Here is a 17,239-nt window from a genome sequence, read left to right on the forward strand (position 1 = left end):
TGGGCGGTACTCGCCAAGTTTGGATTTGGCGCGGGTTTTATTGGTTGGGTCAAACTACTGTATGAAACGCCACTGGCACAGGTGGTGGTCAATGGTCGCGTCTCCGTGCCTGTTACTCTTGGGAGGGGCACGCGACAAGGTTGTCCGTTGTCCCCGCTCCTCTTTGCTTTGGCGTTGGAGCCTCTTGCCGCTTGGTTGCGGTGGGAACCTTCGATGAAGGGTATACGCTGGACGCCGGAATTTGAGGATCGCATTTCCTTGTACGCGGATGATATTTTATTGTATCTTACATCTCCCCAAAAATCGCTCAACGTATTGTTTGACGTACTTAACTCCTTCGGGAAGAACTCGGGTCTTATCATTAATTGGTCGAAATCCTACATTTATGTACTTGCGGGTGATGTCCCTCGCTTGCCCCGGGGCTGTCCCATCCAGTTGTCGCAGTCCGGCTTTAAGTACTTGGGTGTGTTTATCTCGATGGATCCGGCGGTTCGCTACGAACGTAATTTGCTCCCCCCGCTCCAACGGTTGCGTTCCGATGTAGTGCGTTGGCGTAAATTACCGTTATCTCCCCTAGGGCGTGCGGCCCTTTTTAAGATGATGTCCTTACCGCGGTTCCTATATGCCCTCCAGAATAGTTTTGATGTCATCCCGTCGAAATATTTTCGGGAGGTAGAATCGTTGCAGAGGCAACTGATATGGGACGGACGTTCACGCATAGCTCTTCCGAAATTGACACTTCCCTGGTATGATGGCGGTATAGCGCTCCCGGATATTCGCAGGTATTATTGGGCTTCCCACCTTGCTGCCATCAACCACGGGATGTATGGCCCGGCGTTGAATCCAGCATTTGAAATGGATAAGTGGCTGCTCCCGGGTGGTGATTACTACAGGGCACTCTATTCGGGATCCTCCCGTTCACAACTCACGGGACCTACCGCTATAGCCGTGCGGGTATGGCATAGCGCAACGACGGCTATGGGCTGGAGTGATAAATTAACTGGTGCGACACCGCTCTTTGCCTCTGCGAAGCTGGGTGGCCTATGGAGGACGAAGGGATTTGATAAGTGGGACATGATCGGCATTGGTAAAGTGCGTGATCTCTGGGTTAAAGGAATGGTTAAGGCCTTCTCGGATCTGCAAACAGAGTATAAGCTGAGTGACAGGGAAAGATTTCGTTATCTCCAGGTACGTCATGCTCTGAACTCTGTGTTGCCAGTGGGTAGTGATATTCCGGATTCCTCCCCCCTCGAAGATCGTATCCTAGATGGTTATGTGCCGGATAGTACCATCTCACTGTTCTACAAAAAAAATGATTAATGACCGATCGAGTCTGCTCGATCGCCTCCGTGAGGCCTGGATTGCTGACGGTGTTGAACTGGATGACGAGGACCGGCAGTCTGCGATCTCCTCTCCCAAGGAGGTGGCAATTCCGGCCCGCCTCCGTCTGGTCCAACTTAAGATCCTCCACAGAATCTATGTCACCGGTCCTCGTCTGATTCATATGGGCTACTCCACGGATGGCATGTGTCGACGTGGGTGTGGTCTTCTTGGCACCTATCTCCATATCATATGGGAGTGCCCTGAGGTGGTGCGATTCTGGAAACGTATACATGAGATTATGGATGAAGTTACGGGTGTTGTGATGATGCCGGAAGCCCGACAATGTTTATTGAATGTATGGGGTCCAAATGACTATGACGTATCGCAGCTTCGGTGGGTGACTCTGGCCAATATGGTTGCGAAGAGGGATATTGCTCAGTTATGGGGATCTCCAAGGCCGCCTACAGTGACTGCTTGGAAAGAGAATCTGGACTGGTGCATGTTTCGGGAGAAAACAGTGTATGTTGCAAGAGGCAGGCCCAAAAAATGGGGGAAGATTTGGAACCCTTGGAACTCATACCGTGGAGATATTTGTACGCCCCCGCTCACCGCTATTCCGAGTCCTTCCCAGTCGCCCTGACCTATACTCCTTCTAGCTGTGGTATACTGTGCTGTTCATATGCAATCCTACCTCTGCCTCCCTCCCCTCATCTGTATTCAAAGACTCTTTTCTCCTGCTATTATGTATCTCCTGTCCTCCTTGAGCGCAGACCTAATGGCTGTATTATTACTGTAATGCCTTGCTTGTTAGTTTGATGTTTTGTTTCTTAGTATTTTAAATAATAAAAAGTTACAAAAAAAAAAAAAAAGAATGCACCTTAGAGGTAATTGAAAACCTATTCAAACCAAGGGACAGGAATCAGATGAGCCCCTACTGATTTTGTGTTAGATTATGCTCATGTGGTATTGACAGGGATGTGTTTGAATAGGAAGGTGAATTTTCCTACAGGCGTTAAATTTAGTCGCATATATGGTGGCGAGTGAAATTTCTCATCCCACCAAGTAGAACCCTCACCAAAAAAGCACGTTAATGGCGGTGCCCGTTTATGCAGTATAGGTCATGATGAATAACACGGACCCCTTGGGGCCAGCAGGCAGAAACATGTTGACCACTTATAGTACGGTGGGGGTACAATAGAATCCCCCATCACACCGACCATTGTTTTTAAACACCATGCAGATGCCACTTACATTAAAATAAGTATGACATCTGTAATGGCATTTTAACTTCACATTTTTGTAAGGGCCCCCACGTAGCTTTAGAAGTGCAACCCTGTCTTCAGGTGTATGCCCGCCCTCTATCAAACTAAGTTTTTAGAGGGCGAGGACTGATCAATGATGAAGCATGACACCAGGTGGTGTGTAAGATCAGTCTTTCACTTTTTGTGAGAGGCATGCACTCACAAATTAACACTATTACACTGTAGTACCTAGGTCATCATACTAGGAGCGGCTCTTTTGTGGTAAACATTATAGTTTGGAGGCTGCCTCTCCTAGTACCCCGTGCCTCTAGTTCCCTTCCTCAGGTCCTTCCTGAGGTTTTGTGGTTAAAAACAAATTTTAATTGCACACACATGGCACTTCCATGGGAAGCACATGCGCTCCCAAGTCTGGTAAACATGTATTTCCATAATTTTGAAATGTGATTATGGAAACAATATATAAAGGACATCTTTGTGATCTGGAGAGGCTTGAGGAAGAGGCTAATGGATTCAGCTTGTGGGTCAACAGCCTATATCCATTCCCCAAATTCACAATGGACATGAGTCAATAAGAGATATTCTTGCACTTAAGGATATATCTAGACGGAGGAACTCTGAAAACACAGTTTTTTTATAAACCAACAGATAGGAATAGCTTACTCTGCTACGAGAGTTTCCAGCCTTGTTCTCTGAGGGTAGCAAGTATTCCAATTGGGAAATTCCTGAGATTGAGCCATAACTGTACCGACACAGAAAGTTTTCAAAGACATGCTGAGAAAGTGAGTGGGAAACTGAGAGAAAAACATTACCCTGAAAAGATCATTAGGAGAGCAAGGAAGACGGCAAGTAATAACAATAGGGAGGCATTGCTGATGACATACAAGAGACCTCCGGTGACAAGACAGATTTGTGTAAGGACTTATTGCCACAGTTCAAATAAATTGAAACAATTGATCAGAAAACATTGGAACATTCGGACTTCGGCACATTAAGAATAGGCAAACATATGTTCTCATTTAGAAGGGGTCAGAACTTACAAGACAGGCTGCTATGCCCGAGCCCCAAGAAACAGCCACTGGTGAACAATCTACCCGCTCTTTTGAACATACCGGCTCCTAAAGGTCACCAACCGTGTGGCAATTGCAGGATATGCTGTTCCACCAATAAATGTAACCCCCTGGACTTGAGACTCCAGATCACTTGTGAATTAAATAACTACACAAATTGTAATTCATGTAATGTTATATATGTGTTAAGATGCCCATGCAGATTATTAAACATATGTATGACAACAAGAAAAATACGAATAAGAATTAACTAACACAGGGTAACAATAAAATGCAGAAAAGAAAGTACTAAGTTAGCAATGCACTTCGTCGAGAAATATCATACTGAGGATGGCAATGGGTGGTGTGTGATTGAGAGACTGAAACCCTTACACATAATCATGGCACCAGCCCTTTTCAAATACTAACAACGATGGGTAGTTAGACTTAGAACGGACATACAGAGGCTTACTGACAAAATACCATGGGGACTGATAGGCAGATAGTAAGAAGAAGACTGACCATACATAAAGAGAAGCCTATTTTCCAAAGAGTCATCCTATCTCATGTATAACAAGAAATACAGGTATTGTAATTGTGCCACGTCAAGTTTAAAAGAACATCCCCTTTTCAAATAAAGTAAACAATTCTTTTAAATAAAGTTAATCATTGGTAAATACAGAACAGTTAACAAGTAGATTTAAATACTATTCTAGCTCTGCTGACCTCATGCAGTCACGGCCTGCTATAACCCACGTTATGGGAATCTACTGATCTGTTACTTCTTTGTAAACGATGAAAACTACAACTGCCATAAGGTACTACAGCTTTTGGTAGTCCTCAATCAACCCGTGTCTCATGGATAAATACGTTGAGACACCCACCCCATTTGGAGGAGGGGGTCAGCTTTTTGGATGCCGGATATGATATGTAAGGAGGAGAAGATATAACCCATTTACAGGAGGCAACAGTTTATGGCGGATCACAACTCCACTCGCGGATGACGTGAGTGGTCACATAATCGCGATCACCCGGGAGGATGGCAGGCCACTCCCAAACATGGCAACCACCAGGTACATGTGCTGGGATTTCGAGAGGAGTGCTAATCTACAGTTCGGCTGAGGACTGGGGTCGGACAGGTGGACTATGGGTGCATCTCCTTGTTGAACTAAGTCGCATGGGGACGACTGAATTTCTGGAGCCGCTACCTTACAGAACAGGGAAAGGCTTTACAAACGAACAAATGCTTTTGTTTCCTCCCCTTTCTTCAGCAATTGTGAATACAATGGTTTCCTCTTTGGAAAGGAGTGTCTGAATTGAATCAGGATTACAAGACAGTGCGTCTCCCCATCACAAGATACGGCACAGGCTGGGCATAACAAATCGACTTATCGTTGTGCTTCTTATTAATCTTTCACATTTTTCGTAGTATGTGACTACAGGAGTTGCCACCCCTGCTTAGACCAGGACGTGCATGTACAACCCAAATAAAGTAAGATAATAATGCACTCACGAAATGTTGCATGTAAGCTCAACATGTGTATTGGAACACTTGGTTTTGCATGGTGTGTGTTTGCCTTGGCAGTGTCACGACCATCACACGTGCCACTATATGAATGTATTATGGCTTCTATCACAACTACTGGAGCGGTTTGTCATTTATGAGTGTTTAACTATATGGTGTTTTATCCTACATGTGTACATGAAAGGGAAGGAATGACCTTGCCTTTGATTCTTTACACATAGTATATGCTAGGGATACTTGTAGAGCCCTGAAGAATGGCAGAAACATTTTGTCAAACCACAGGATGCAAGTGGCATTGGACCCAATGGCATCCACTATACCTTATAGTATTTTTATTTACACCTAAGGTACCACCTTATAAATGTAATCCTTGTGGTATACCTTAAGGTATTCTCAGAGTACAACTGAATTCCCGAAACATTATTCAGAAGATTGTTATATCTTAAGAACTCCCTCAACAATTGTAAGGTTGAGCCTACCCTGATAATACCACCTTACCAGGGTGGGATGAGGAGGACGATGATGAAGCATGCCACATTATGTGGGTGAGACCTCATCATCCCATATCTTAAAATTCTAAGATGAAGTAATCACCGAGGATATTTACACTCAGGTAGAGAGAGACGCATAAAGTACCCCACTCTTTCACGATAAGCCTTGTGCGTCCTTTTGTGATAGTGACACACTGTTATTTCCGGGTTCTCCAGATCTTGCTCGGCATGAGCAAAGGCTGTCATTCAGTGAGTGTGGCCTGAAGAGGAAGAAGATGTCATCTCTTGAGAAATTATTCAGCACCTCATACTGATGGTTATTACAACTCTGGAGGCTGCCCTCCTCTCAGGCGGTTGGATAGATATGAAAGGAGCCAGTGCACAGCTTTATTTAGACGTTAAAGGAATTTCAATAGAATGAGACATTGCTATGCCTAGGCACAATAAACAGAAAGATGATGCCAAATATCTCCATATTTCTTGATGGGTCTTTAACAAAGGGTTTATATCTGAACGAGTTGAATCAATTCAGGTGTTTATTATTTATATGTTTGGCTCATACTTCTCATTTTCAGACCCTACCCTTTACTGACAAAGTTTACATTTGTATACAACTTCTCGACAACTGTGGTGACCTTCGGTAATTATTTTCAGAAATGTGGATGGATTTTTTTTTTTTTAATAGTCATTGTTGAAACACAAAATTTGTGGCAACGGTTTATTTCGATGATTAACTTTAATATGGTTCAAAATAAAAGCAGTCAAAGTTCACTTTGATAGGACAGCTGACAAAGCAGTGTTCACTTCAACCGAACAGAATACAGTGTGTGCTAGAACACAAAACTGTCCTGCAGCCCGTGTCAAATTGCTGCCCTGGTAAGACCATTAGTCTGTCTGCCTCCAGGTTTTCTACCTAAATGAATGACAGGTGGGGTGTGGCAGAGTCCACGGACCAACTAAAATGTTGCTACTTTCAGGACATGGAGCTGATTACGCTTGCTGCTGTGCCTTAGTGAACTAAAGGTTCGAATCAAGCAGAAAAGACAGTTTTGCGGCAGTTTGAGATACAGGTTTACACACAATAACAACAAAGCTGGGATTGGATGGAAGGCAGAGCTGGCACTGGTTGAATGGTGAGACTCTGGATTGGTCAGAACGAAATACACCGATTGGTAGCACGACAGGCCATGGATTGGCTGGCAGGCGCGAGATGCTTGGAGTCACATGAAGACACTAGCAGGCAGTGAATGGAGGAGCATAGCCCTAACAACAGCACCAGTCCTGTTGCCATGGGAGAAACGATTCTCTGAACTGCTCTACTATTGCTTATGTGCAAGGGAATAGTCTCCGCTCTCGACCAATAATCGTGTCGTTACTATGCTGGATGAACTCCGGGAGCCAGATCTACGTTTCGTTAGAGTCGAGCACCGATTTAGGAGGATTAGCCGAGATGAGACTTTTCTAGGGATCCGTGACTGACAGCTGCCTCTGTCTGCAAAGCGTTAGTAAACAAACGAGAGAGGGCGATCAACACATGTCCTGTTATTTGAACATCAAAAAGGCACTGCTGGGAACACCTGAGAAACACAGATTTCTCACGTGACGCAATGTAGACGCTACACATTGTGCATTTCAGTGCAAACACAAGTGGATTGGGATTCCTGAGAGCAAACCGTGCAAACTATAGTTGCTGCATTCCTCCATTCCGCCCAGCGCGGAAATGATAGCTGTCAGACTATACACACGAGCTAAACCTGCACCTCACCACGCGATGCAATGAACGCCCCCGCTGCAGGGTTCGGAAAAGGCAGCTGACAGAGCACATTATCACAGACCGGGCCCCGGCATGTGATTCACGTGTGCGACGCGGCCGCCGTATAACGCAGGGTTTGTGCTGCTCGGCACGGCCACGGTGCCGGCGTAGGTGTATTGTTGATGATAATCTGTGCGGTGCCGGTTATTAACCGTGTTTATACAGTGAGTTCAGACCCGGAAACGCTGCTTGGTGCTTTAACACCTGCCAAGAAACGCCTGCATCTCCACCCCTGGCCGGATCTACCCCTCCTGCTCTCCCCGCGTTCGCATGAATCTCTAATAAGAGAGTGGTTAATACAAAAAGCTATTCTTTACAGTACCGTTTGTGGCGGCTGAGGGGAGCTCCGACTCCCCCTTCATCTCTCTCTCTCTCCCCCTCTTTTACATTTTCTACCTGGATACAAAGCTCTCGCGCCTGCCACAGATATGACAAACAGTGAATCACGGCGGCAGCCGGAGGAATATGCAATGTTAACATGCCGGTGGCGTGCAGTGCTGCGGCTGGGCTGCTGTTATTTTGCAGCTTTCTATGCCTCACTGTCTAAAATAGCAAATATATCTCTGCAGTCAGGCGTTTTCCTGCCAGATATTTGATTGCATGAAGACATGGTCCTCACCTGACCCCGTTGGACAGGGGACGGTTGACGCAAATTCCTCCGTGTGCCCTTAACCAAACTGCGGGCATTAGACCACCTTTCCACGCTGCATTTTAAGTACCCACAACATGTCAAAAACTGGAGCACCCTGTGCTAGTTGGGAAAGTTAGGGGGAGAAGGGGGGGGGGGTTATGCATCATGCATGTCATCTTCACAAGGTGGTTAATTTGTTCAGATCACACAAGTTGCTTCAGAAACCTTTTTTCCATACATGCAAGGGCGAAACCTCGGTGTCTGTCTCAAATACTCAAAATGGGCACAGGAAAGAGAGTGGCGCCCATGGGGTAGCACCACAAGCACGCCGTGCATAGCCCCGCACCTGTCTGCAGTGCAGGCTTGCAATTATCAATAGATGCATTTGAAGGCGCGACGCGCCAGGCTGGAGACATTTCACACCCTTCCCAAGTAGCGTCTGGAATGCACCTTACCTCACAGCGCTCGATCTCCCTGCGTCCGGGCTGCGGCTCTCGCCAGAAGCATGCTCCTTTCCTCCCCTCGGTGCCTCGGGCTGCCCCCTTGAATCGATGGATGAACCCTGCAAAAAGATGATTTCTTTTCAGCGGTTTTTACCATGGCATGGAAACACAGTCAGTCACCACCAAGTTTGAGCCTCGCAAGCACACGTACTCTGAGCAGAGCGTCTTTATTTCAGGGGCTGGTCTGCCTGACTGTACACGAAGTCAGTAACGTGCCGTGTCTTAGCATGCTCGCCTGGCTCCAAGTGCACCCCTGTACCATGTGACTCTCGCAGCACGACCAGCCCCAGCAGCGCTGAGCGCGAACACTGCTCTCCCTTGAAGGGGGAGAAGCATAAGCAGACAGCTACAGGCAAAAGTGTCAGATCTTTCCCAGATTCAGTCCCACTCACGACACCGGGGCACCAAAATGGAATACAATGCTTCAAAAACCACCACTAAAACCCGGCTCTTGTGGCTCGGCATTACCTCGCGCAGGTTTTCACACACAACTTGAAAACGTCATGTGTGTGTGTACTTAGTACATTAACAGTTAACAGTCTTAGTACCTCGTTATGCCACCCAATTAGCCACCCCTCACACATCGCGACAGTGTAATCAGTGGCGTAACGCAAACTGATGGGGCCCCACTACAGAATGTGGTGAGGGGAAGGGAGTACCCAGACAATTGAAATACCCACTGCCGAAAACGTCTCTAATCAGACCGAGCGTGCTAAGTGAAAAATGTGGCCCTCGTTAAAATAGTTAATTTCGCCCTCTTTCCATCTGCCAAGTTATCCTGCCATCCACCATCCCGTCACCTTTCCATCCGCCCATTGCTCCATCCATCCATATTTTAATGTGTTTCTTTGAACCTTTCATCCATTCACTATTCTCCACCTGTGCATTCTCCGGTCCTTTAATCTATTCACTTTCACCACTCAGTCCTTTCACTCTTTCATCCAAGCAAGTCTATCAAAATATCCCTGGAGTAATAATTGAAACAATGGTATGTGAAAGAAGAGTTATTTCTGTGAACTAAGTGCCCTCTCACCCATACATATGTTGTAAAGGGACAGGCCAAGGACTAAAGTGTAACGTTCACAATCTTTTTATTAAAATAGGTACAGATTCTATTCCAAAATTTAAAATTTCAGAAGAGACAATTATTCTGAAAACATACAATATAAAAACATCTCATACATTTGAAAATTAAGAATACAAAAAAGACATTCTTTTCAATTTAAAAATAGTACATAAAAAACTTAATTCAATGCATATATATCTGACAATACAATGATTATCGATGACACTAAACATACAGAACAGAACAGAAAAATACACCCCTAGTCATATGATGGTTCGAATGATGTTTCTACCAATTAATGGGATCTAATAGCCTTACACACTGCATATATTTCTACCACAGTACTTAATTTAACAGGTATTTGGTATCTTCTAGGCTTTGCTTGGATTCTCTATTTCCATGTGCGTCAACGCGTTTCGGTGTTGGTACCACAGATAAGGTCACACCTTCATCAGGACAATAGCGGGGTCCTCACTTTCATGTGAATGGTATCCTTCTAAAGTGTTAAGGTGTTTGTAGTATAGCGTGGATATCGCCTGCAATCGTCTGGTACCTCTCAACTGGGTTCAGTGTCTTTAAATTCTTCTATGATTTTGTCTCTATGGTCGTGGGCTTTGTCCTTCGCGACCAAGATTACGGGATAATATATCGCCTTAGCATGGCAAATCGTGATATTGATTTTCCACTCTTTTTATTGTGGTGTCAATATTTCGATTTTTTTTTACTTCTCTTACTATTTGGAATTATGGTGACCTTTCTCGTCCGAAGACCTCTGTTATTTTCTGAGCTGATGTCTGCTCGTCTGAGCGATGTTCTTTATTCCACCAACTGCACTGGCAGCAAAGGGTGACTGTTTTATGAATTCCAACGTTGTCGAACTGGATATGTTCTTCCACTTGGTCGCGTTGGTCTTCGCCTCACGTCTGCGCCGGTAATTGAGCACTGAATTACCGGCGCATTGTCAAGTATTGTCATATGCTGATGATACCCAAATTATTGTCTCTATTACAGATGACATGCGTGAGGTAACAGATAGAGTGAAATTTTGCGTGACTCAAATATTCACCTGGAATATAAAAACTGAATGGCAACAATGCAGAAATTCTTATATTTGGGGAGCAATTGTCGGTAAGGTTGGGAGTTGTGCTGGCCAGAGACCTGCGGCCCCTTACCCCGTCTGGTTACTGAAACTAAAAATGTAGGTGTCATTTTTGACAGTAACCTCTCTTTTGAATCCCAGGCCAAGATGGCTGTGAGCGCCATTTTTTTATCGTTTGAATCTTAAAAAAGATCTTCTCTTTTCTTCCTGAACAGCATACAGTGGTGGTAGTTATCACACTTATTCCTTCTAGGGGAGATTACTGCAATTCTCTGCATTTAAACCTTAATAAATCTACTCTGAATAGGTTTCAGATTGTTCCAAATGCTGCCAGTCAGGAATCGTGTGACCTTCAAAGCCCTCTGCTTAGTTCACTCCGCCCTGCAGTTGGAGGGACCGTTTGCCCTGAGAATGGCCGTCCAATGGTATACTCCCAATAGATTGTTGAGGTCGTCCTCGTTCAGAAATTTAAATACACCAAGATTTCAGAAAGCCAGATGGGGAGGGCAGACATTTTCAGTACCTGCAGCCAGGCTGAGGAATAGGTTACCTCCCTGCATCGCTGGTATCCCTTCCCATATGGTGTTTTGTAAGGAACTGAAAATCTGGCTTTTCTCCCTTCTAAAATGATTAGGTTGTGTCTCTTTCTCACATTACAGCTTCTTCTCTTACTGCTAGTGCTTTCAACCCCTTGGGTATAATGCACCTTACAAATTCCAAATGCAAATACAAATTATAGGATAAAATATCACACATTGCTCATCACAATATCTTAGATGTTATGTATTCATATTTCCACCCATAATTAGCTCTTCTATACTTTTTTAACAGATCATTGCCAGTCAACTAGCAATCCGAACCCGACAAAAGTAATACACCTACAACAGCTAGGAATTAGATGACAGGGTCAAAACATTATTGACTACTGAAAGTTGCTGGGCTGCATACCCAACAAAACTTCAAATGGTGCTGAGCTTGTGCCTGTAGTTCTGCCCCTACTAGGTTTTTTTTTTCAGCAAATACATTCCCTTACTAAACAAGTTGAATTTCTGTTAAATAATTTCTGTCGCACATTGTGCATAAGAACAGTGCAGTCACTTTCTTGCCTTATAGCCAGGGCCAGTGGAATTATGCGGCAGGAGAGGACCAAATTATGCAGCTGGGTTGAGTAAATTATGCCTCAAGAAAAGGCAAATTATGCAGCAAAGTGCGGCACATTTTGTAATAGTATTATTTCATTATTTTGTGCTTTTTAAACTTGGTAGCACTCTCTGGGCATTACTTGCACCTCATTAGTACCAATTCAACACCTAAATATAACAATACGCAACAGAAAGGTGACCATTCCAGCTTTGGAAAGTGTCTTCCACTGCGCTGCAACACATGTCCCCGTATTTTTTGTAACTTTTGAACCATTTGAACAAGCAATACCATTTCTTTGTTAAAATCTGCAGAGCATGCCGCAGATGATGGATTATGTGGCAAATGTGGCAAAGCTATAATTAAGCGAAAATAGCAGGGGACGTACAATCGCATAATTCCAACTGCTTATAGTAACAAATGCTTCATTTATAAACCTTTCTATTTCTAAGCATTATTGGTAACAACCAAAAGCTGAATACAGTATAAATACCCGTGAACTGACATAAATCAAGCAGTATTTCTTTTCCAAATGAAGTTTCCAGCTTCTGATATTTATTGACAAAAGACAGATGCCTTCCTTAAACATGAAAATAGTTCGTTTTTCTCAAATAAAATATAGTCTTACACTACATTAGGTGATTTTTGTTTTTTCAACCTAATACACTGGTTAAAAGGAATACATGTTAGTGCCAGTGCTTTTACATAGACTTTTAAAACTCAACATCGATAAAGGCACACCACCCTTGAAATAGTCTTAGGACATCAATTTCCTAGGCGGTTGATATTAGATGCCTAAAAGATAGTTCTATAATCAAAAGACTAAGCCTTTAATATCTCTGTTAGATGATGGATATCTCTACTGTCAATAGAACTGAGCAGGTAAACTTTAGGTAGCATGAGAAGTACTTCATTCTCACAACATCTGATCAAGTTAGATATGAATAACTTCAAGGGTTAAAATGTGATCCAAATTCTGGCTAGTAAGATCTATCCAACCTGATGGCTAGTTCTTCTGCTTCAGACCCTAGCTTGTAAGATTACAGTTCTACAGCTTTGGATTGGTAAAATACCATCCTAGCCAACCTGGAATGAATGGAAGCTACCTTTTACACATGCTTCGCTCTTATTAGAGCTAATCAGATAGGTATGGCTTTGTCCAGGCACAAGGATAATGTGGTATCCTCTGCCATAGGGGGAACCCTGGCCTTGCCACTCACCCCTTCCCCTGTATTTGTAGTGGTTCACACCACTATGACCTGCTGTAAGAATGTCACAGTGGTGAACGTTCTGAGGCGAGCTCCAAGTGAGACAGAGTGAAGGTACTGAGAAGAACAGCTGTGGCTGGGGTCCTTACGCTGTACATGAAGAAATAAAGACCATCTTTTGTATGCCTACGTCTCCTGTGCTTCTATCCAGTTACTTATTCCTCTGATAGTTTTCAATATTTAGGAAGACAACTACTTGAGTTGAGCAGATTTAGAGTGTCTGTGGTGTTCTAGAGAGTTCCATCAAAAGGAACTGCTCTCCACGTAAATCTTGGGAACTATCCAGGGTTCCCTTCTCTTTTTAGGTCGAGAATTCATGACCTCTTGTATATACACCCTAGTATATACTTCTCTTGTGGGCTTAAAGCCACTCCCCTGCATTCCATTTGTGTTTTTGTGTCCTTTAAGCATCCTTGCTTGCTAATGGCCAGTCCTGCCTCATTGTTCATCCTTTTTCTCTTTTGTTTCTCCCAAGGAGCAGGGACCAAGTGCTGTATATTTACGCTTTGGTTGTTCATCTGTTTCTTTGGGGACTATTTTTTAGTGCTAGTGTTACATTGTGGGTGTGTGTTCAGCTCCATGCCTGTAGCTGCTTGCATTTTATAGCAGCATTCGTCCCTCTCACCAAGCCAGAAAGGACCAGTTCTTGTGCTCCAATCAGAGCCGCTCTGCATTCATCTCTCCCACCTCCTCCCAAGTTGGAAAAGACCAGCTGTTATGCTCCGATTAGAGCTGCTCAGTAAGTGCAGGTGAACTCTCTCTCGTTAAAGAGAGGTGCCATGCTGTGGAGTATTGAAGTTAATTGCTAAGACATTGCAGAGGAGACTGTAAATGGGCAGTTTTGAGGTTATCCTCTTTGTTTCTACATGCTTAAGTGATTTGCCAAGAACCACAGGGTGTTAAGCAGACGCCGAGACTCAAAAATCGTTCCCCAGCTTCACAGCCGGCAGCTCTGGCAGTTATGGCACAACCTCTCCCCCTTCTTAAGGCCTTTTCAGCGCTGGTCAAGACAGGCTGGTGTTTGGGGGGGAGGCAGGGGGAGTTGTTGATAGCCATGCTGGAACAAATGATAGGGAAGACGGACTGGGCCACGCAGCAGCTGGAACCTGCTGGGGGAAGAGCGAGGTGCTGTCTGGGCGTTATCATGGCCCCACAGGCCTGTTTATCTGCCTCTCACAGGGTGAGAGAGGTTGCCTTCGCACATGTTCTCTTGATCGTGGGTGGTGCCCACCTGAACGCAGGCGAGGATGCCTCACTCCCAACCAGAATTGCAAAAAACACAGTTGATGGACAGAATGTAGAACAATGTCATACATTCACCCCAGTACAAGGATCTGGGCCTAAATCCATCGATTTTTTGCACTCCACACCACCCTGGGTTAGACACTGGCTATTTGCAAATCAGCTCTGACCCTGTGCCTCATAGGGAACAGTCCAGTCCGAACTACCAAGCCATGTCCTTCCCAGACCGGAATCAAGCATCCAAGGACCGGTTTCTGGCTATCAGCCTTCAGTCAGCCTGGATAGCTTGACTCCAGTGGTGTGGAGAGTCTGGGACTCACGTCTGAGCATACCCAGCCCACTCGGGGTGAAAATTGCAAAAAACACAGTTGATGGACAGAATGTAGAACAATGTCATACATTCACCCCAGTACAAGGATCTGGGCCTAAATCCATCGTTTTTTTGCACTCCACACCATCCTGGGTTAGACACTGGCTATATGGAAATCAGCTCTGACCCTGTGCCTCATAGGGAACAGTCCAGTCCGAACTACCAAGCCATGTCCTTCCCAGACCGGAATCAAGCATCCAAGGACCGGTTTCTGGCTATCAGCCTTCATTCAGCCTGGATAGCTTGACTCCAGTGGTGTGGAGAGCCTGGGACTCACGTCTGAGCATACCCAGCCCACTCGGGGTGAAAATTACAAAAACCACAGTTGATGGACAGAATGTAGAACAATGTCATACATTCACCCCAGTACAAGGATCTGGGCCTAAATCCATCGTTTTTTTGCACTCCACACAAAAAAAAGGCAGGGGGAGTTGTTGATAGCCATGCTGGAACAAATGATAGGGAAGACGGACTGGGCCACGCAGCAGCTGGAACCTGCTGGGGGAAGAGCGAGGTGCTGTCTGGGCATTATCATGGCCCCACAGGCCTGTTTATCTTCCTCTTACAGGGTGAGAGAGGTTGCCTTCGCACATGTTCTCTTGATCGTGGGTGGTGCCCACCTGAACGCAGGCGAGGATGCCTCACTCCCAACCATTAGTGGCTCGTGTCAGGAAAGCGGGACAACACCACACATAAGAAAATAAAATGAAAAAATAACTTTCCTACCGCCCACCAGGATCGCGCTATTCTGCTCCTCTTCTTCTGTGCAGGCAAGCACTGGCTCCCATACTGCCCTGAGGTCAATCCTGAAGCTGCTCTCATGCATGAGAGCAGCTTCACGATTGGCTAGGCGCCAATGATTTGTGCTCCCAGACAGACTGGGAGCCTGTGCCTGCTATCTCCAACCCGACAATGCAGCTGGGGCTGGAGAGAGCTGCGCTGCGCACGTGGGTTTGGCTGGCCAGAGACTGCCGGACAAACCCACCTACGCAGTGAATAGTAGTGGCCGACACTTCCCCACAAGCCTGTCACTACCCTTGCACTGCCCTCAAGCCCCGGCACAAGAAGAATAAAACAATAATAAAACGGGTTTTTGCAGAGTTCTTGCTTGGAGAGCAACTCACCTCCGCTCCCTGCTCCCAATGCCTCTTTGGAGGAGAGGCAGCTACGGACCTGTGGCCCCCAGCTGTATGGTTTGAAGACACAGTTCTAGACCAGTTGTTAAAGGCAACTGGTGCCACAGGGAGGACACGAGCTGTGTAAGAAGCAAAGGCCCTCTCTCATATGGGTACACATGGCTACTTGACTTTCTGAAATTGCTGGGTGCTGACCCACTGAACTTGCCTTAGCAGCTAGAAAACTTGCATTTTTGTGGTGTTGATGCATTCCATGTTTGGAATGTATCTTACATCGCTGTGAGGTAGGTAGAATGAATGGGGCATGGGAATCCTCTGTGGGGACAGTTGGGATTGCAGTGATTTGAAGATAGTTGTATACTGTTGAAGATGTGAGATGCAGAGTTGCCAATAAAGTACTTCAAATATACTCAGAGTCACCGGAGTATACTTTACACTTTTCCTCTGCCAATAAACGTTTTCTTCATCTGGAGTGTTTCATGAGAAGTCGGCCTGCGTGGAACAGTCTGTGGCACAATCTTTGACCAGTGAGTTTCGTGTGCACCTCCTTCCTCCCTAAAATATCAAGACCATCTGCAGACCATGCGCCTCCGGGACCCCTAAAAAGTGGATGCCAAGAGGCGCTCACTCAAGGTAGAGCATCAAGAGAAAGGGCAGGCGCTACTTCAGGAAGCCACCTTTGGGCTCTTCGACACGCACACCCACAAAGAAAGCCCCTTGAGCTGTGAGGATGAAGGGAGGCCGAGTCATACTGCCCCCCACAGCCGTCGCCTCTGGAGTCAACCGAGCCACCTTCATGACTGGAGTAATGTCTGCGTTGCCCTGCCAAAGCACCATCTGGGGAAGGAGCTTCCGGAGACCTGTCCCAGGTAAGGAGTGGGCAGTACGATGCCACCCTGTGCACGTCTCCACAGAGGCAATGTGAATTTTCTGGAGAAGTGGGCTAAGGCAGGCGTAGGGTGAAAGGGCAGGGAATGAAGTGCCTTAGGAGCCCAGATAGACGCCTTCCTGCTCTCTTTTCCAAAAGATCTGTGCTAGAGCACTTTTCTTACCCCCAATAACTTTATCATGGTACAAACGGAAATCTAAAGCCTCCAGTCACTAAAAAACACTTTTAAGAAACCCAATTCGACTGACAAAGTAACACAAAGAGAGAGGTGTATATAGTAGTGTCATTGGTACAAACACATCACTTGGTGAACGTATTTGTACCTGTGTTTTTTTTTTTTTTACAAGATCCTCTAGGCCAGGTATTGCCATTTCTATGCTATTTTTAATGTGGGCTACGGTCGTTTCTGACACAGGCCTTGACATTCATTCTGGG

At 45.4% G+C, this 17,239-nt stretch overlaps 1 protein-coding gene across 4 annotated transcripts in view; it reads right to left on the bottom strand.

Moving 5' to 3' along the window:
- Window positions 1–17,239, bottom strand: part of SHROOM2 (shroom family member 2) — a 904,672-nt gene that overhangs the window by 228,547 nt on the left and 658,886 nt on the right. For all 4 annotated transcript variants that reach the window (XM_078657588.1, XM_078657592.1, XM_078657589.1 and 1 more), the window contains one exon: window positions 8,547–8,653. In XM_078657588.1, the coding sequence (XP_078513714.1) occupies window positions 8,547–8,653 (107 nt within the window). The remainder of the gene's footprint in view (window positions 1–8,546; window positions 8,654–17,239) is intronic.

This window comes from Lissotriton helveticus, chromosome 8, assembly GCF_964261635.1.
Source record: "Lissotriton helveticus chromosome 8, aLisHel1.1, whole genome shotgun sequence".
Classification (NCBI taxonomy): Eukaryota; Metazoa; Chordata; class Amphibia; order Caudata; family Salamandridae; genus Lissotriton; species Lissotriton helveticus.